Raw genomic sequence first — 15,819 nt, 5'->3', positions numbered from 1 at the left:
CTCACGAGGGCCGAGCGGGAGTGACGTTGCTGAGGAAAGAGTCGGCATGAACTGTGCCCGGTTCTGTTTTCCCCCCCCCTCATGCTTTAGATGGCGGTGCGACCTAAGAGCACGACCCACGTTAAACTAGACTTTTGTCGGAACGGGTTTCCGTGGACGCTGCAGTTCCTCTAAATACTTTTCTCCTCCCGATTCGGCATAAATTTGCTTTAAGTATGATTTCTTTCTTGTTTTTTCGCGCCTTCCATTCTGCGCGCTTTCCAGCCCTGTTGCACGCGGTTCCTTTCTCAGCGCCGGTGGGAGGCTTTTCTCAGCCGCGTGTGTTTGTTTTGGGGAGGCCGAGCGGTACCTTCGGGCGATACCCCCCTCCCCTTGCCCACGGTGGACTAAAGCACAGCAGGAGCTCCAGCTTTTCTCCTTTTGGTAGCGAGAGGCTGTGGGAGGGGGAGACGCATTTGATCAATCTGCCGGAGGAAAAAAGAGAGGGGAGAAAATACCGAATTTGCCCGGAGGCGCTGCTCATCTCCTGGTAAGGAGGAGGTCGTGGCAAGCCAAGAGACTCATCTGCCCCTCCCCTCCCCCTTCTTTCTTTCTCTCCCTTCTTTCAGGAAAAGCGCCTCGGTTGGGGCAACCGGCTTCCGGCAGAAAAAGGTGGAAGTAGAAGGCGGTTGTGGCGGCGGCTGCTTTTATGCCTTGCCCCAAACAAGGGACTTTTCTAAAGTGAGGAAAGCGGGCTGGGTGGTGGGAGTGGGAGGTGCGGCGATCGTGGCAGCTACACTCTTTCCCCCTCCCGTGGGATTGCTTCGCCCACTCCCTAGCGAGGCGAGAAGGCATCTCTTGGATGGCTCCTTGCAAGTTGCCTCTCGTGTGTGCGGGTGAAGCGCTTGTCCTCGGTTTTTATGTGGCTGAACCGGGCAGTCGTACAATCCGCCTTCTTCCAGGTCTTGTCGCAGCTGGATTCTACCCATCGCCTTAAAGCCACTGAGGAAGCGGGATTCGCTTTCTTTCGGGAGCTCCTTGGCCATCTACGTCCTCTGGACCAGCCCAATCAACTGTCAACTGGAAGTGAACGGGGGCTTGTTTCGTCGTTAGACCTGCCCATTGGAGTTCTCCCCTGGATCGCACCGCAGGAATTCGAGGCTCGAAGAATTTGGAAGCCTCCTCCTGGGTGGATTTGTTTTCTAATACGCTTCCCTCAAGCCCTCGTTTAACTTAAGTTACGTTTGACTAAGACGGGGGAAAAAAAACAACACAACACCGCACGATCTTCTTCAGAGCCTTCCTTTCTTACCGTTGATTTCTGCTCTGGACGAGCATGAAAGTGGGTGGGGGAGCTTGGAGGTAAGCGCCTGCTTGATGGGTTTTGATTTCTCCCTCCTGGATTCTCCTAAGCGGAGTTTGGCTTCAGCAACCAGGAATCTCGATTTCGGTTTTGCTTGTTGAAACCTTCCTACACGCACACATCCACCCCACGCGTATGCAAACACACATTCCCCGTTGTTGCGCTGCTGGACTAAGCTCGTTTTTTGGCTTCACGAGTAGGAAAAGAGTCAGTCGTGGACGAAGGAGACGCAGGCGCTTGTCTCTCTTTCTCCTAGTCTGAATGAAACCGGATCGGCAGAAAAAGTGACTTTACAGTCGGGATTTAAAGGAAGTGAAGTACGGGGAACGCGGTGGAAAGGGAAGGTCGGCGCACCCGAGAGACCAAAGAGCGCGCAAGCGGCTGAAAAGGGGCAGTTGCCGAGGGGCGCAATGGCGAGGATTTGGAAAGCGAAGGTGGTGGTTGCTGGAGCACTTTTACTTTTGCAGTGCTTGGCTGACCGGGTACAATTCATCGGAGCCATGAAACCGAAGCAGAGTCTCGGTAAGGAAAGAAGCGTGCCTGGGAGATGCTGGTGGTGAGAAGAATTCTTGGGGAAGGTGAACCCTGACCAAAAGAGGGTGTCTTCATGTCGAGAGTGAATTTTTCGCTGTTTAAGGTTGCGTTTGTCCACAGTGGGAAATCATTTCTTATCTCAGGGCTTGGGGCTACTAACCAGGTTTGTTTGATGCCCCAGGGTTTCACCTCAAAGCAGAGGAAACATGTCTCAGCCAGTGGATTTATGTAATATAAGTGAAGCGTTTTGGAAGCATGTGCAGACTTCTTTTCTCTTGTTGGGTAACAACAGGAAGATTCTGTCAAGTGTGACAATAAAGTTTTTGGGATGGGACTGGGTAGAGAAGATTCTTGAGGCAGAGCTAGGAAGTTTCTGGAATGACAGAACTATTAGCAGGCTTCCTTCTGAATCTGGCAGGATATCATGGTGTGTGTGATGGAACCACAGTTGGATTAGGATCCTGGGCATATCCAGGGAACTTGTTTCTCAGCTGGATTCCTGTCTCACACACTTCTCTGGATAGTGGGTTCAAGAACATTAAGGGACTACTCAATGGTGTGGGTGTGATCTTGCATCCTGAGGAAGGTAATTTTAGATGAGAGGAGTTGGATAAGATGGTAGCCATGTCTCTGAAGCTAACAATTGTTACTCATTAACAGGATGATGTTATCCTACCTTTGAACAGTGGGAGTGTTGGAACAATTTATGCCATTTTTTCTGGGAAAAGGTACTTCACCTGTTGAATTTTTGTCTGCTTGGAAAGATTTTTAGCACGACTGTTCAATATCATCTTTGTTGGGTGTTTAAAGCAACCTAGAATTGGGAAGAAGTTGGTTCAGAGCTACAATTCACAGTGAAACTTTCTGGATGACTAATGGTTAGTGGCTGTTACCCAACTTCACATGCTAATTATGAGAATAAAACTGGGATGGTTTCTTATGCAAGCTGCCTTGTGGTTTATAAGCAATAGTGGTAAATGAAGCACAATTACAATTTTGGAGAGGGGAATGTTATGTGTTCATGAATCAGTGTGACCACTTTTGATTTTAAAACAAATTTGTGAAACAGAAGTTGAATGGACTAACTTTTCCAGGTTTTATCTGCTGAGAACAGCATTGTTTATTGAATGTTCTCTTTTATCACCCAGTCATTCAAAGTGCAGAGCAGGAATTAGATATCCTGCTTGCAGTAAGAATTTAGAATAACCTCCAACCCAATGTTTGACTGCCAAAGAGCCACAGTCCATCCCACTTAAAGAGTAGGAAAGATAAACACAATTGATCAATAGCATTTCGATATCATAAAGTTGCACTTGCAGGTCACTTTGACTGAAGAGCACCAAGCTGTAGAAGACTGGTTAAAAACAACCAGTTCCCTCCAGAGACTACAACCCCCAGAATTCAAAACCAGCGAGGCTTGCTGGTTAGAATCTTAGCAATTGAAAATATGCCAGGCAAACTATTTGCGTTCTTAGAACACTATGGATATTACATTTCTTGTGATATCTTGTGATATACCTCAATCTGTGTTACTACGAGCACACATTCTCACTGAAACTGTGAATCTTTACCTTCCTAATATGAAGAAAAACTGTGTTTCAGAGCACCTATTCCTCTTCTATGTGGTCTGCGTTCAGCTCCATATCTTTTTTTTAAAAAACCTGCCATTCTGTCGAAGAAGATGAGAAGAGGTTTCATTATCAAACATACAGCCAGAATCTCGTTCTCTGGCTTCCTGTTTTTCTAGGGTGCAAACAAGAGTTTTATTGACTGAGGTAAATATGTACTACAGTGTTGTGGTTTCAGAAAGTTGTACATTCTTTTCAGATAAAGCAATATACTGTTTCCTGCCTTTTCATTTCCTTGATTGGGAGCAGTTTTAAGAAAATGGGAAAGAGTTGTAGAAAGATCTGTTGCAAGCTTCATCAAAAAATGTAATCTTTCCCTAGCATTTAACCACACAGCTGGCTGGGTGATAACGCACTCTACAGGAGATTATGCCCTGTGGTCTCATCTTCCTGAGTTACTGTGTAACTCTGCAAAAATTTTCCACATTTATACAAAAGCAAACTGTACTGAGCACGGCCAGATTTATCCTCTAATAATTGCAGGGGATGGCATTCTTGGTTTACTGTCAACAAAGGTAACCCAAAAACTAAAGGAATGTGACAAATACGAAATTTGTGAATAAAATAATTGTATTTTGGTAGGTTATATTTGTATTACATGCACAAAAAGAGAGAGAACATAAAATTCAAGAACTACTGTAGTTCTCATATACAATCGCCAAATATTGTACATAACATCGGTGAATGGATAAAGAAAACACATTTTTAAAAAACAAATTGACCATAGGAGTGAAGAGGTATGTGTGTGGCAAGATGAGGGGGTTATTAGCTCATGGTGTCTTGATTTTTGGCCCCTTTTATTTGGCTTTAGGAGTTGAGGGGATTTAAGAGGTAACATGGATTCTTTAAAGCCTTGCAGGAATTTAAGCATGTATTTTACTCATTAAACATTTCTGGAAAAATTAGCCTATTCTAAACATATTTTACTTTACCTTTAAACATATTTAAGGGTTGAAATAGATATTCCTCCTTATTCTGAAGCAAAAGGCAGTGATTGGGGATTTTGTAGGCCCACAAAGGTGCAAATTTCATACCTAGATAGTCTAATTCAATTCTGTTGTAGATTTCCTTGGGAATGTTTTTTTGCTTTTTCAGTGAAATACGGTTATATTCCTTAGCGTTATGCTATCTGGGTGTCAGATCTATGTCCATTTATTCTTTTTTGTAGAAAATTATTGGGTTAGTGGAAAAAGAAGGTTGGCAAGTGATATATATCGGCCTTCCCCAGCCTTTTCGCTTTCTAGAACGGTTGGACTACAGTAACAAATCATTCTTGGACAGCAATATTTTGAAAATACTGATGAAATATATCACACAGGAGAATGAACAGGTGAATATCATCAGACCTCTATACTGTGTGGCATTCTTGTATCCATTAATATTGACAGCTGCTTTCTCAGGTGGATTTCTTTTTAAAGTTGTTACTTTCTGTTCACTGTACCTATACAATTAACAAGGCTACCTGAGAAGTGCAGGATTTTACTGGGATTTAAACTCTATCTGCTAAATACAGCATCCAGTCATTAATGTCACCATTATAATATGAAACTAAGTGTAAGCATGCATGCCCTTCATTTCACTCATTCATTCCTGGTCCTAAAATAGATGTTAACACTTCAGAGTGGTTTCAATCATCAATTGTTCAAGAACAACTAGTGCATGGGGGGAGGAAATCCAATAATCGTCATCCAATCATAGCGTTTTTGCATTTTCTGTTATTTGAAATGTGTTTTCAGTCAGAAAATTAATGTTCCTTGGTGTTTGCTCTTGAAGTTACGCTTCAAGCCATATTTTGCTACTTAGAAACTAAGGATAGCTTTGAATATATTATTATAATTGCATTTTTGTAAACTAAGGAGAGTTCAGACATATCAACACCTGGCTGGTAAATTGCTGGGAAGCTGCTCTGACCTTTCCAAATGAGAAGAAAGCAAAAATATTTCTAATAAATCAGTTAAGTCGAGAGTAGCGCTTTGATTTACAATAGTTCATTTAGTGACCATTTGATGTTACAACAGCACTGAAAAAAGGGACTTATGATCATTTTTCTCATTTACGACTGTTACAGCTTGCCTATTGTCCTGTGATCAACATTCAAATGCTTGGCAGCTAATTCATATTTATGACAGCTGCAGTTTCCTGGGGTTATGTAATCATCTTTTAAGACCTTCTGACAAGCAAAGTCAATGGAGAAGCCAGATTCACTTAACAACTGTGTTACTAACTTAACAATTGCAGTGATTCACTTAACAACTGTGGCAAGAAAGGTCATAAAATAGGGCAAAACTCACTTAACAGCTGTTTCGCTTAGCAGCAGAAGTTTTGGACTCATGGTTCTAGCTTGAGGACTACCCATATAATAGTTCAGCAATTAAATAGGTGCCAAAAATACTATAGAATCAACAGTTTTCATGTAATTGTAAGGCAGAAATTAGGAAACAAGATACTTTCATAGAGAGATTTTACAGATATTTCCAATTTTAGTACAGCAGATAAATTGATATATTTTAAGTACAGACTTGCTGATTGGTTGTGGGTAATTCCCAAGGCAGCTGTATTCTTTCAATTCTTTCATTTAGAATATGTGTGAAATGGCGTGAAATTCAATAAATAAAAAGCGACTATTTATACAATACAATAAATCAGAAGATTGTTTGTGATTTAGGCTCTGAAAACAGGCATTGTGATTTATAAACTTTTATGACATGTAAATCAATCCATTGTGATTAAACCATGGCATTTTAACCATTCTTAAAATAATTTTGCTGGTAAACTATTGGGTAAAAATTTTGTGTGGGCTCTGATAGAAAAACACATCTTGAAGATGAATATTGGAGAAGATTGAATTACAGCATTTAACCTACAAATGAACTATGGAGTCACCTATTCAATCCATGATTTTGCTGAAATTTGATTGCTTATCTCCTGTACTTATTACCTATATCCATATTTTTTGTTCCTTATTGGCTTAGATTAAAAAAACAACAACCAATAGCTTATTTTATGCCCTTCAATATTGCTTAGTACTAGTAATTACTGGAAAGTGACAAGTGTGTGCAGAAAATTCCTTAGCTTCACCAAGAATATCTTAACCAGCAGGGCTGGTTACTCTGCTGGTTACTTAGAGAACCTACTGCTATTTAGAACAAGTGAAAATAATTTTTTAGACTGATTTGGTACATCAGTGCCTTGAGACAATGAAATGAACTTTTAAGCATGTACAACCTTTACCAAATAGAATCTTCAAGTGGAATCAGTTGGACAATTTTAATTGCCAGTTCGGTTAGATTAGTTCAAATTACAAAACCAGATTAAAAAAAATAGATTTATTGCAATGCATATCTAAACAAGCTCTTGGCTAATTTTCAGATGACTTCTTCATACTTTCACTTCAATGGTAACATGCTTTGCAAAATAGTTTGCATTTTTATCTGCAAGGTACATGGTACCCTTCTCTTGTTATCTAATATTTTGTACAATTTCGTAAGATTTGCAAAGTCAAGTCTGTGCTGTTTGAAATTAATACTGTTGTAATTTTAAGTTAATAATGTATAGAACAAGTCATACTTGATTTGGTTTGTTTTTTGAGATAGTAATTTTTAACAATATTACAATATTAGCTTCTCTCTCTCTCTATATATATATATATATACACACACATACACATACACACACACACACACACACAAACACATATATTCAAAATTTACCACTATATCTTAGGAGTCCAGTCCCTACTATGCCACATGCCTAAGTCTTTTTTGGTGTCTAGCATAAAATAGGCTTTCAAACTTGTTATGGCCATAAAAGTGGCTTTTCCGCTTATTTATGGAGCACTGCACATTACTTTGGTAATAACTGTGTTTAAAATCATTGGATGCCACAGATTTTATCATACTCTTGTATACTGCTGTCCTTTTCATGAATAAATAATACCAGATTTGAGTTAAGGCTGATGAGATACAGAGAGAAAGATTAGCTGCTCTTTGTGGTTCAGAATTGTATGATTGTAATTTGTAAGTAATTTGCTTACAAAATGGGCAGGAATAGAATAATTGTTATATGTAAATAAGGGCTAAGGATCTATACAGTAAAAACTAAAAACATGAAAGAAAAGAAGGTGTGCATATAATTTTAGGATTTGACAGATGATAGATTACTCCAGTAGACTTTGAAAGAGAGATAAAGGAGAAAATCAGGAAGTTAGATAATTACTGCAATAATGATTTTGGCTTTATTACAGTATTATTTTTGTGACCACTGGTAAATATTGGCATAGCCTTTCTAACTGTGTGCTTGCTATGCTTGTTAGGTTTTTAACACATATCTGTTAGTTGGGAATTTTGGAAGTGGTAATGCAAAGGCTTGGAAAATAGAAGGCTGAGGAAGATTGTATAAGCACTTGCAGATTATTATTATTATTAACATTTTGCTATTTAACAGAGGTGGAATCATTTGTGTAAACTTCCATCATAGCAGATCAATGATAATATATCAGATGAGTTGAAAGTGATAGCTAAATTTAATAATTTCTCCCTCACAGTTGTAAATCTAATAAGCTTAATAATACCCACTGCTGCAACAGCACAGGCTGCTGTAATAAAATATATTTGTTCATTAAATTCTATTTTTTCATTTTGCAGAATTATAAAAAAAATCAGTTTTGACAGCAAGGACTTTGCAGGTCACTTGACTGTGTCTTGAGATAGAATCTTGTTCCCACAGAAATCAGTGGCCACTATTCCCTTTTCTTTTACAGGATGGGATGTCTGTTTCCCTATCTCATCCCTTTAAGATTATAAATTTTGTGCTGGCACCTCACCACACCAAGATAACACTGCAGTGCAGAGAAAATGGTATGGTTTAAAAGAGAGGAGCTCCCTCTTACTGAAGCTTTAGTATGTTATCTTCAGAATAAAGGAAATTAACTTTTAAAAATGCAATCTAAAATATACAGCTTGTATATTTTAATCAAGAACTGTATGATAGCAGAGTGGGATTGAATTCTTACATCAAAATAAACTATAATGTGCCTTGATGGTTTTTGGCTAAATACAGTTTAGAACTGATAGTGATTTATAAACCAAGGTTCATGTCATTGCACAATTCGAGACAGTATACATATTTATAAACTATAAGTAAAACAAACCAGACCTTAGTACCATTTGAAGTCTGAACTAAGCCATAACTACTTTTTATCTGCCTGGTCTGTTCTGGGAGGGGAAGCACTTCCATGTGGTAGAGTGAAGCAGTGAAAACAGAATGAAGCTACTTAACTGGTGATCCTCAAATTACAACCATGGAGTGTGATATTTTTTCCATTGTGATAGTCATAAGTTGAGGCACCCATGAGACTGGACCCAATTTCACAACTTTTTTCAGCTGTCATTAAGTGAATCAATGGATTACTATGGGCGTTTTTTACCAGAAACTCCCCAGCTGCTGGATATTGGCAAAACACATTGTAAATCGTTTTCACATGACCAGAGAATGCTGCAACCAGCAGCAAAGACCAGCTACTTGCCAAGTGTCTGAAGGGTAATCATGTGACTGCAGGGATGTGTGCAGCCATCAGAGCACTGAACCAGGTTATAGATAGCTTTTGGAGTATCCATTGTAACTTCAAATGGTCAGTAAGCAATCAGTCATAAATTGAGGATTATCTGCAGTTCTTTTAATGCCACATTATCAAATCTTATTTGCTAAATTTATGAATGATCTAGAATGTTATTTACACATTGGAATCTGCACTTTTTCAGATTTTTAATACAAGTTTAGTAGTTATTTTAAAAACAGATAAACCGAAAATAATTTGGGGATAAGCACACAGAAAACAGCATTATAACCAAGGAAATTGCTTATAAAATGTGTGCTGTGAAAAATAATACAGTAATTTTTTTTAAATTCCATTTATATCCCGCCCTTCTCCGAAGACTCAGGGCGGCTTACAAGCTTAGCAGTAGCCTTCATTCTATGTATATGCCTGCTTATTAGGGCTTTCACACACACCCCAAGCGGCATTATTACAAAGTCAGCTTAATTGCCCCCAACAATCTGGGTCCTCATTTTACCTACCTCGGAAGGATGGAAGGCTGAGTCAACCTTGAGCCTGGTGGGATGCGAACCTGCACTAATTGCAGGCAGCTGGTGTTACTTAAGGAGGCATTAGCCCACTGCTCCACCAAGGCTCTAATGGGTACCCACTGAGATTATAAATAACTTTATTGACATATACACAAAATTTACTTTTTATTCAGAAAAAGTATCAAGGATTGATGAACCTGAGCTCATTTATTTCCCATTAAAATAAATTTCAGATACGGTAGTTGTCTTGAGAAGAATAATATGACTGTGACTTGAGAGCAAAAGTAGAAAATTTGTAGTCCTAGAAGATGTTTGATTACATGTTACTGCCTCTCTACCACTGGTCATTCAGCTGGGGCAGAAGGGAATTGTAATACAGCAACATAGGGCCCCAGGTTGTTTACAGGCAGACCTGCTTTAAAGAAATAGAATAATGGAATGGTGACTATATGACCATGAGAGCCAGTTTGGTGCAGCAATTAAGGCATCAGGCTAAAGACTAGGATTTCCAAGTTTTCTGTGAGCACAAAGCCAACTGGGTGAACTTGAACCAGTCATTTTCTCACTTACTCCTAGGAAACAGACCATGTCAACCGCTTGTGAAATCTTTTACTACTTGTCCAGGTAGTAATCAGAAATCAACAGACTCAGCAGTGAAAAGAACTAGAGAAGGGAAGGGAAGCAAAGGGAAGGGAGGGAAGGAAGGAAGGAAGGAAGGAAGGAAGGAAGGAAGGAAGGAAGGAAAAGACTTTATTGCTGGATTTTGTTGTTCAACTGCTTAAGTCTATTAAAATGAATGAGTTTAAATTTACCCATCTCCGTGCTAATCACTCCATCAAAATCCATGTCCAATGTTGGATCATTTTCCTGTGCTTGCTTTCATATCTCAAGGCAGAACATATGTATGCTTTACATATAGAAGTTCCCAGGCTCAATGCTCCTCTTCTTCATTCTATGTTCTAAATCTCTGAAGATGATGTTTGTTCTTCTCCACCTGACATTTCTAATAGGCTGGAGACATTATGAAAACATGAACTGAGTTTGTCCCGGAGTATGCAGAGCTGTCAAAATATGCAAGAGGAAATCTGAGATATGAAATCTAAATTTTGAACGAAGTAATTAATTTGGGGTTTTTTCCCCCTCAGATATTGCAAATCATTTGAATTTCAAGCATGGGTAATAATTATGTCCCTCCAACGGGACAAAGAAAGAATGTCATGGTGGAATGTATTCCATGAACAAGTGCTAGGCTTAAGACTGAAAAAAGTTGTTTGGATTCAAATCTAGCCATTGATGAAGTAAACTCAGTAAATTTAAATTAATTTTTGCAAATGGAAGTTTTATTGATTTTAACAGTTCTTTTAGGAAAGGTTTGCAAATAGCATAGTGTATCTGTTGTGTTCCCCCCAAAAAGGCAGTAGGTCTTATTTGGAGGATGTCTTATTTTTCCCCCAACACCTGACTTGCCTCGTGGTGGCAGCACCAACAACCCCATCCAACAGGAGCCTGCGTAGCCACTAGACCACTTCTGTGACTGCTCATGGCAGGAGGCCAGATAGTTGCTGCCATGAGGTGAGGCAGGTGGAGGAGGGGGTGGAACTGCCCAAGCCCCCCATGGGCATCCAAGTACTTTTTGCCCAGAGAAATGATGGAGATGGAAGCTTTATCTGCTTGCAAATGGGGTGGTTGGAAATGGAGTGAATCCCTCAGTTTCCAACTGTCCTATTTGCAAGCAGACGAAGGTTCCAGATTCTCTGTGGATGAAAAGTGCACAGCACATCTGGATAGCCTGCCTCCCCCTCATCTCTGCCTTCACACTGGACTTACCTGCGCTCCTCCAAGAAGCTGGTGGGCTGTGGCTGCTGCCGGACACTGTGGGCTCCTGTGTGTTCACCACTTGTGCTGGCCACGTGCACCCACCAGGCTTATTTTTGGGGTAGAGCTTAGGCCCACCCCAAAAATTCAGGCTAGGGCTTATTTTGGGGGAAAGCTGTACATGGGCCTTACTATGCCCTAGATTTCTAGTTTGGTCTAGTGATTAAGGCCAGGAGATTATGAATTTTAGTCCTTTATTAGGCATGAAAAATCAGTCAAGTGATTTTGGGTCAGCTTCTCTCTCCCTCAGCCCAAGGGTTGTTATTGTGGGGAAACAGGAGGAGGGAGTATGGAGTGTGTTCATTTTCCTGAATTTTTTTTTAAATAATGACAGGATATACATGCATACATAAATACATACATACATGCATACATATAAATTAATAATGTGTGACCTTCTTGTCCACATCTAATGATTTGATACAGAGGGGTATTTTGTTGTTGTAGTTAGATCAAGAGACATAAAGCTTTTTAACAATTATGTGGTAAAGGTATCAGGGATCTATTAGTAGATTCAGATCTACTTTCAGCCATCCTGTCTTCAGTCTGTTGAGTATTACTGGAAGCTTGAATCTATTGAATTATATTTCGTGGTAGCAAAATGTCTGAATGGTTTGCTTTGCCACTATTGCTCACTAGAGCAGGGATCTCCAACCTGTGGGCCACGGCCTGGTACTGAGCCATGGCCTATTGGCCACTGGGCCGTGGCAATGGCTGGTGAGTGCACACATGTGCGTACAACCTTACTTGCGCTAGCGCCACCATGCGAGTGCTAGTGCTTTATACTTACATGAGAGCGCTAGTGCTGCCGCCAGAATCACACAGGCACTAGCGGCCCATTTGTGCATGCATATGGGCACTAGCCCGTTTGCACATGCGCATGGGCGCTAGCTGCCTGTATGTGCGTGGGCACTAGCAGCCCATTTGCACATGCATGTGGGCACTAGTAGCCCATTTGTGCATGTGCATGGGTGCTAGTGGCTTGTTTGCGCATGGGTGGTAGCAGCCCATTTGCATACATGTGGGCACTTGTGGCCTGCTTGCGCAGGCACACAGGTACCAGCACTGCTGCCAGCACCTCCATAGGTGCATGCAGCCTGCTTGCACATATGCATGGGTGCTATCACCACCACCATGTACATTTGTTCATGGGTGCGTCCACACATTTCCTTGCTCCTCCCTTTCCCTCTGGGCTACCAATCTGGAAAGATTGGGGAGCTCTGCACTAGAGGGCAAAACAGATGTCTCTAGCAAACTAATAGGATTGTTGTTATAATAATAGAATAATTATTAATAGAATAATAATTGTCTCTGATCTTAGTATGATCTCTTCCATCCATGTGAATAATTATCTGGTTTACCAGTTTCATGAATATTCAGATACTTGGCAGACAAGGTCAAATTGCTCAAGTTGCAGAAACAGATGCAGAGAAGCTAATTCAGGCTGTAGGTCCCATTGGAGACATGGGCAGTTTTTCCATTTCCATTTAAACATGACAGCAGCTAAATCAGGGGTGTCAAACTCAATTTCATTGAGGGCCGCATCAGCATTGTGGTTGCCCTCAGGGGGCCGGGTGGGTGTGGCCTGGGTGGACGTGGCCTACTGGGTGGGCGTGGCTAGAGTGTGTATGGCCTACTGGGTGGGCGTGGCCAGCTCTACATCGTTCGCATCAAGGGTGCCTATGGGGGCCTGGGCAGGAGTGGGACAGATCTGAGGGTCTCTGGCAGAAGGAGGGTCTCTGGGCCAGGGCCAAGGCAGTGGGGGCCGTTCCCTCACTGTTTCCAGGATGGCTTCGTGGGCCGCATGAAAGCACTTTGCGGGCCGGATCCGGCCCCCGGGCCTTGTGTTTGACATGTCTGAGCTAAATTGACTGAATTCATTTTTGTTGGTAAGTGTATCCAAAAGTTATAGTTCTAGTTGTTTTGACTAAGGAAATATTGAAGGGTTCCCAGAATTAAATAAACAAGCCAAATAAAAAATCCATATAAAATGTTTTGTTTTGGTTTTGTAATGTATGCTTTTACTCAGAAAAATATAAGCTAGATAGTTGTTCCCTAATAGAAAAATGTTTCTTAGAACTAAACTTGTGCACATAAAATAAGAATTACTTTAAAAAGAGCTATTTCGGCACCAAGTAGAATAATTTTGTGGAGAGATGAATGGATATGGTGAATTTAATAATCCTCAAAGCTATCCTGTGGGAGTTGTAACGTTTGCACAGTCATTTTGGAATAGTAACTTACAAATATTTATGCATTGTATCTGAGTCTTCAATTTCTATGAAGAATTATGCTGTGGGAATCTCTCTGCTTCAGATGACTTCAAAATTTAGTTTTCTGTTTACTTACCGTATATACTTGAGTATAAGCCGAATTTTTCAGCCCACTTTTTGGGCTGAAAAATTCCACTTCGGCTTATACTCCAGTCAACAAAAAAAACTTACCGAGGACTTGTGCGCGGCCGAGGCTTTGGTGCTTCCGGGATCGCCCGCACCTCTCCCAAGCCACCGCCGTCCGAGACCTGCCGAAGTTTGGGGAGGTTTGGGGAGGTGCGCGCGCACCTCCCCAAACTCCGCGCCTTGCCTGCCTGCTTCTTTCCGCAGCGGAAAGAAGCAGGCAGGCAGGGCGCGGAGGAACGGAGACTTGCCGACGTTTGGGGAGGTTTGGGCGCCTCCCCAAACCTCGGCAGGTCTCCGTTCCTCCGCGCAGACCTGCCGACGTTTGGGGAGGTTTGGGCGCCTCCCCAAACCTCCCCAAACGTCGGCAGGTCTCCGTTCCTCCTGCCGACCTTTGGGGAGGTTTGGGCGCCTCCCCAAACCTCGGCAGGTCTCCGTTCCTCCTGCCGACCTTTGGGGAGGTTTGGGCGCCTCCCCAAACCTCGGCAGGTCTCCGTTCCTCCTGCCGACCTTTGGGGAGGTTTGGGCGCCTCCCCAAACCTCCCCAGGTCTCCGTTCCTCCTGCCGACCTTTGGGGAGGTTTGGGCGCCTCCCCAAACCTCGGCAGGTCTCCGTTCCTCCTGCCGACCTTTGGGGAGGTTTGGGCGCCTCCCCAAACCTCCCCAAACCTCGGCAGGTCTCCGTTCCTCCGCGCAGACCTGCCGACCTTTGGGGAGGTTTGGGCGCCTCCCCAAACGTCCCCAAACCTCGGCAGGTCTCCGTTCCTGTTTGGGGAGGTTTGGGCGCCTCCCCAAACCTCCCCAAACCTCGGCAGGTCTCCGTTCCTCCGCGCAGACCTGCCGACCTTTGGGGAGGTTTGGGCGCCTCCCCAAACCTCGGCAGGTCTCCGTTCCTGTTTGGGGAGGTTTGGGCGCCTCCCCAAACCTCGGCAGGTCTCCGTTCCTCCGCGCAGACCTGCCGACCTTTGGGGAGGTTTGGGCGCCTCCCCAAACGTCCCCAAACCTCGGCAGGTCTCCGTTCCTGTTTGGGGAGGTTTGGGCGCCTCCCCAAACCTCCCCAAACCTCGGCAGGTCTCCGTTCCTCCGCGCAGACCTGCCGACCTTTGGGGAGGTTTGGGCGCCTCCCCAAACGTCCCCAAACCTCGGCAGGTCTCCGTTCCTGTTTGGGGAGGTTTGGGCGCCTCCCCAAACCTCCCCAAACCTCGGCAGGTCTCCGTTCCTCCGCGCAGACCTGCCGACCTTTGGGGAGGTTTGGGCGCCTCCCCAAACGTCCCCAAACCTCGGCAGGTCTCCGTTCCTGTTTGGGGAGGTTTGGGCGCCTCCCCAAACGTCCCCAAACCTCGGCAGGTCTCCGTTCCTCCGCGCAGACCTGCCGACCTTTGGGGAGGTTTGGGCGCCTCCCCAAACGTCCCCAAACCTCGGCAGGTCTCCGTTCCTGTTTGGGGAGGTTTGGGCGCCTCCCCAAACCTCCCCAAACCTCGGCAGGTCTCCGTTCCTCCGCGCAGACCTGCCGACCTTTGGGGAGGTTTGGGCGCCTCCCCAAACGTCCCCAAACCTCGGCAGGTCTCCGTTCCTGTTTGGGGAGGTTTGGGCGCCTCCCCAAACCTCGGCAGGTCTCCGTTCCTCCGCGCAGACCTGCCGACCTTTAGGGAGGTTTGGGCGCCTCCCCAAACGTCCCCAAACCTCGGCAGGTCTCCGTTCTTCCTGCCGACCTTTGGGGAGGTTTGGGCGCCTCCCCAAACCTCCCCAAACGTCGGCAGGTCTGCGCGGAGGAACGGAGACCTGCCGAGGTTTGGGGAGGTTTGGGGAGGCGCCCAAACCTCCCCAAACAGGAACGGAGACCTGCCGAGGTTTGGGGAGGTTTGGGGAGGCGCCCAAACCTCCCCAAAGGTCGGCAGGTCTGCGCGGAGGAACGGAGACCTGCCGAGGTTTGGGGAGGTTTGGGGAGGCGCCCAAACCTC

At 43.6% G+C, this 15,819-nt stretch overlaps 1 protein-coding gene across 1 annotated transcript in view; it reads left to right on the top strand.

The window, feature by feature from the left end:
* Positions 1-1,752: 1,752 nt before the first annotated feature.
* PLXDC2 (plexin domain containing 2) overlaps positions 1,753-15,819 on the top strand; it is a gene marked incomplete at both ends in the record, with an annotated part of 302,364 nt that continues 288,297 nt past the window's right edge. Inside the window, one exon of the mRNA XM_081343300.1 lies at positions 1,753-1,864. Within this exon, the coding sequence (XP_081199426.1) occupies positions 1,753-1,864 (112 nt within the window). The remainder of the gene's footprint in view (positions 1,865-15,819) is intronic.

Source organism: Vipera berus (genome assembly GCF_964194415.1).
Source record: "Vipera berus genome assembly, chromosome: Z".
NCBI lineage: Eukaryota > Metazoa > Chordata > Lepidosauria > Squamata > Viperidae > Vipera > Vipera berus.
The sequence above is the reverse complement of the archived record's forward strand: the minus strand, read 5'-3'. Positions and strand labels throughout refer to the sequence as shown.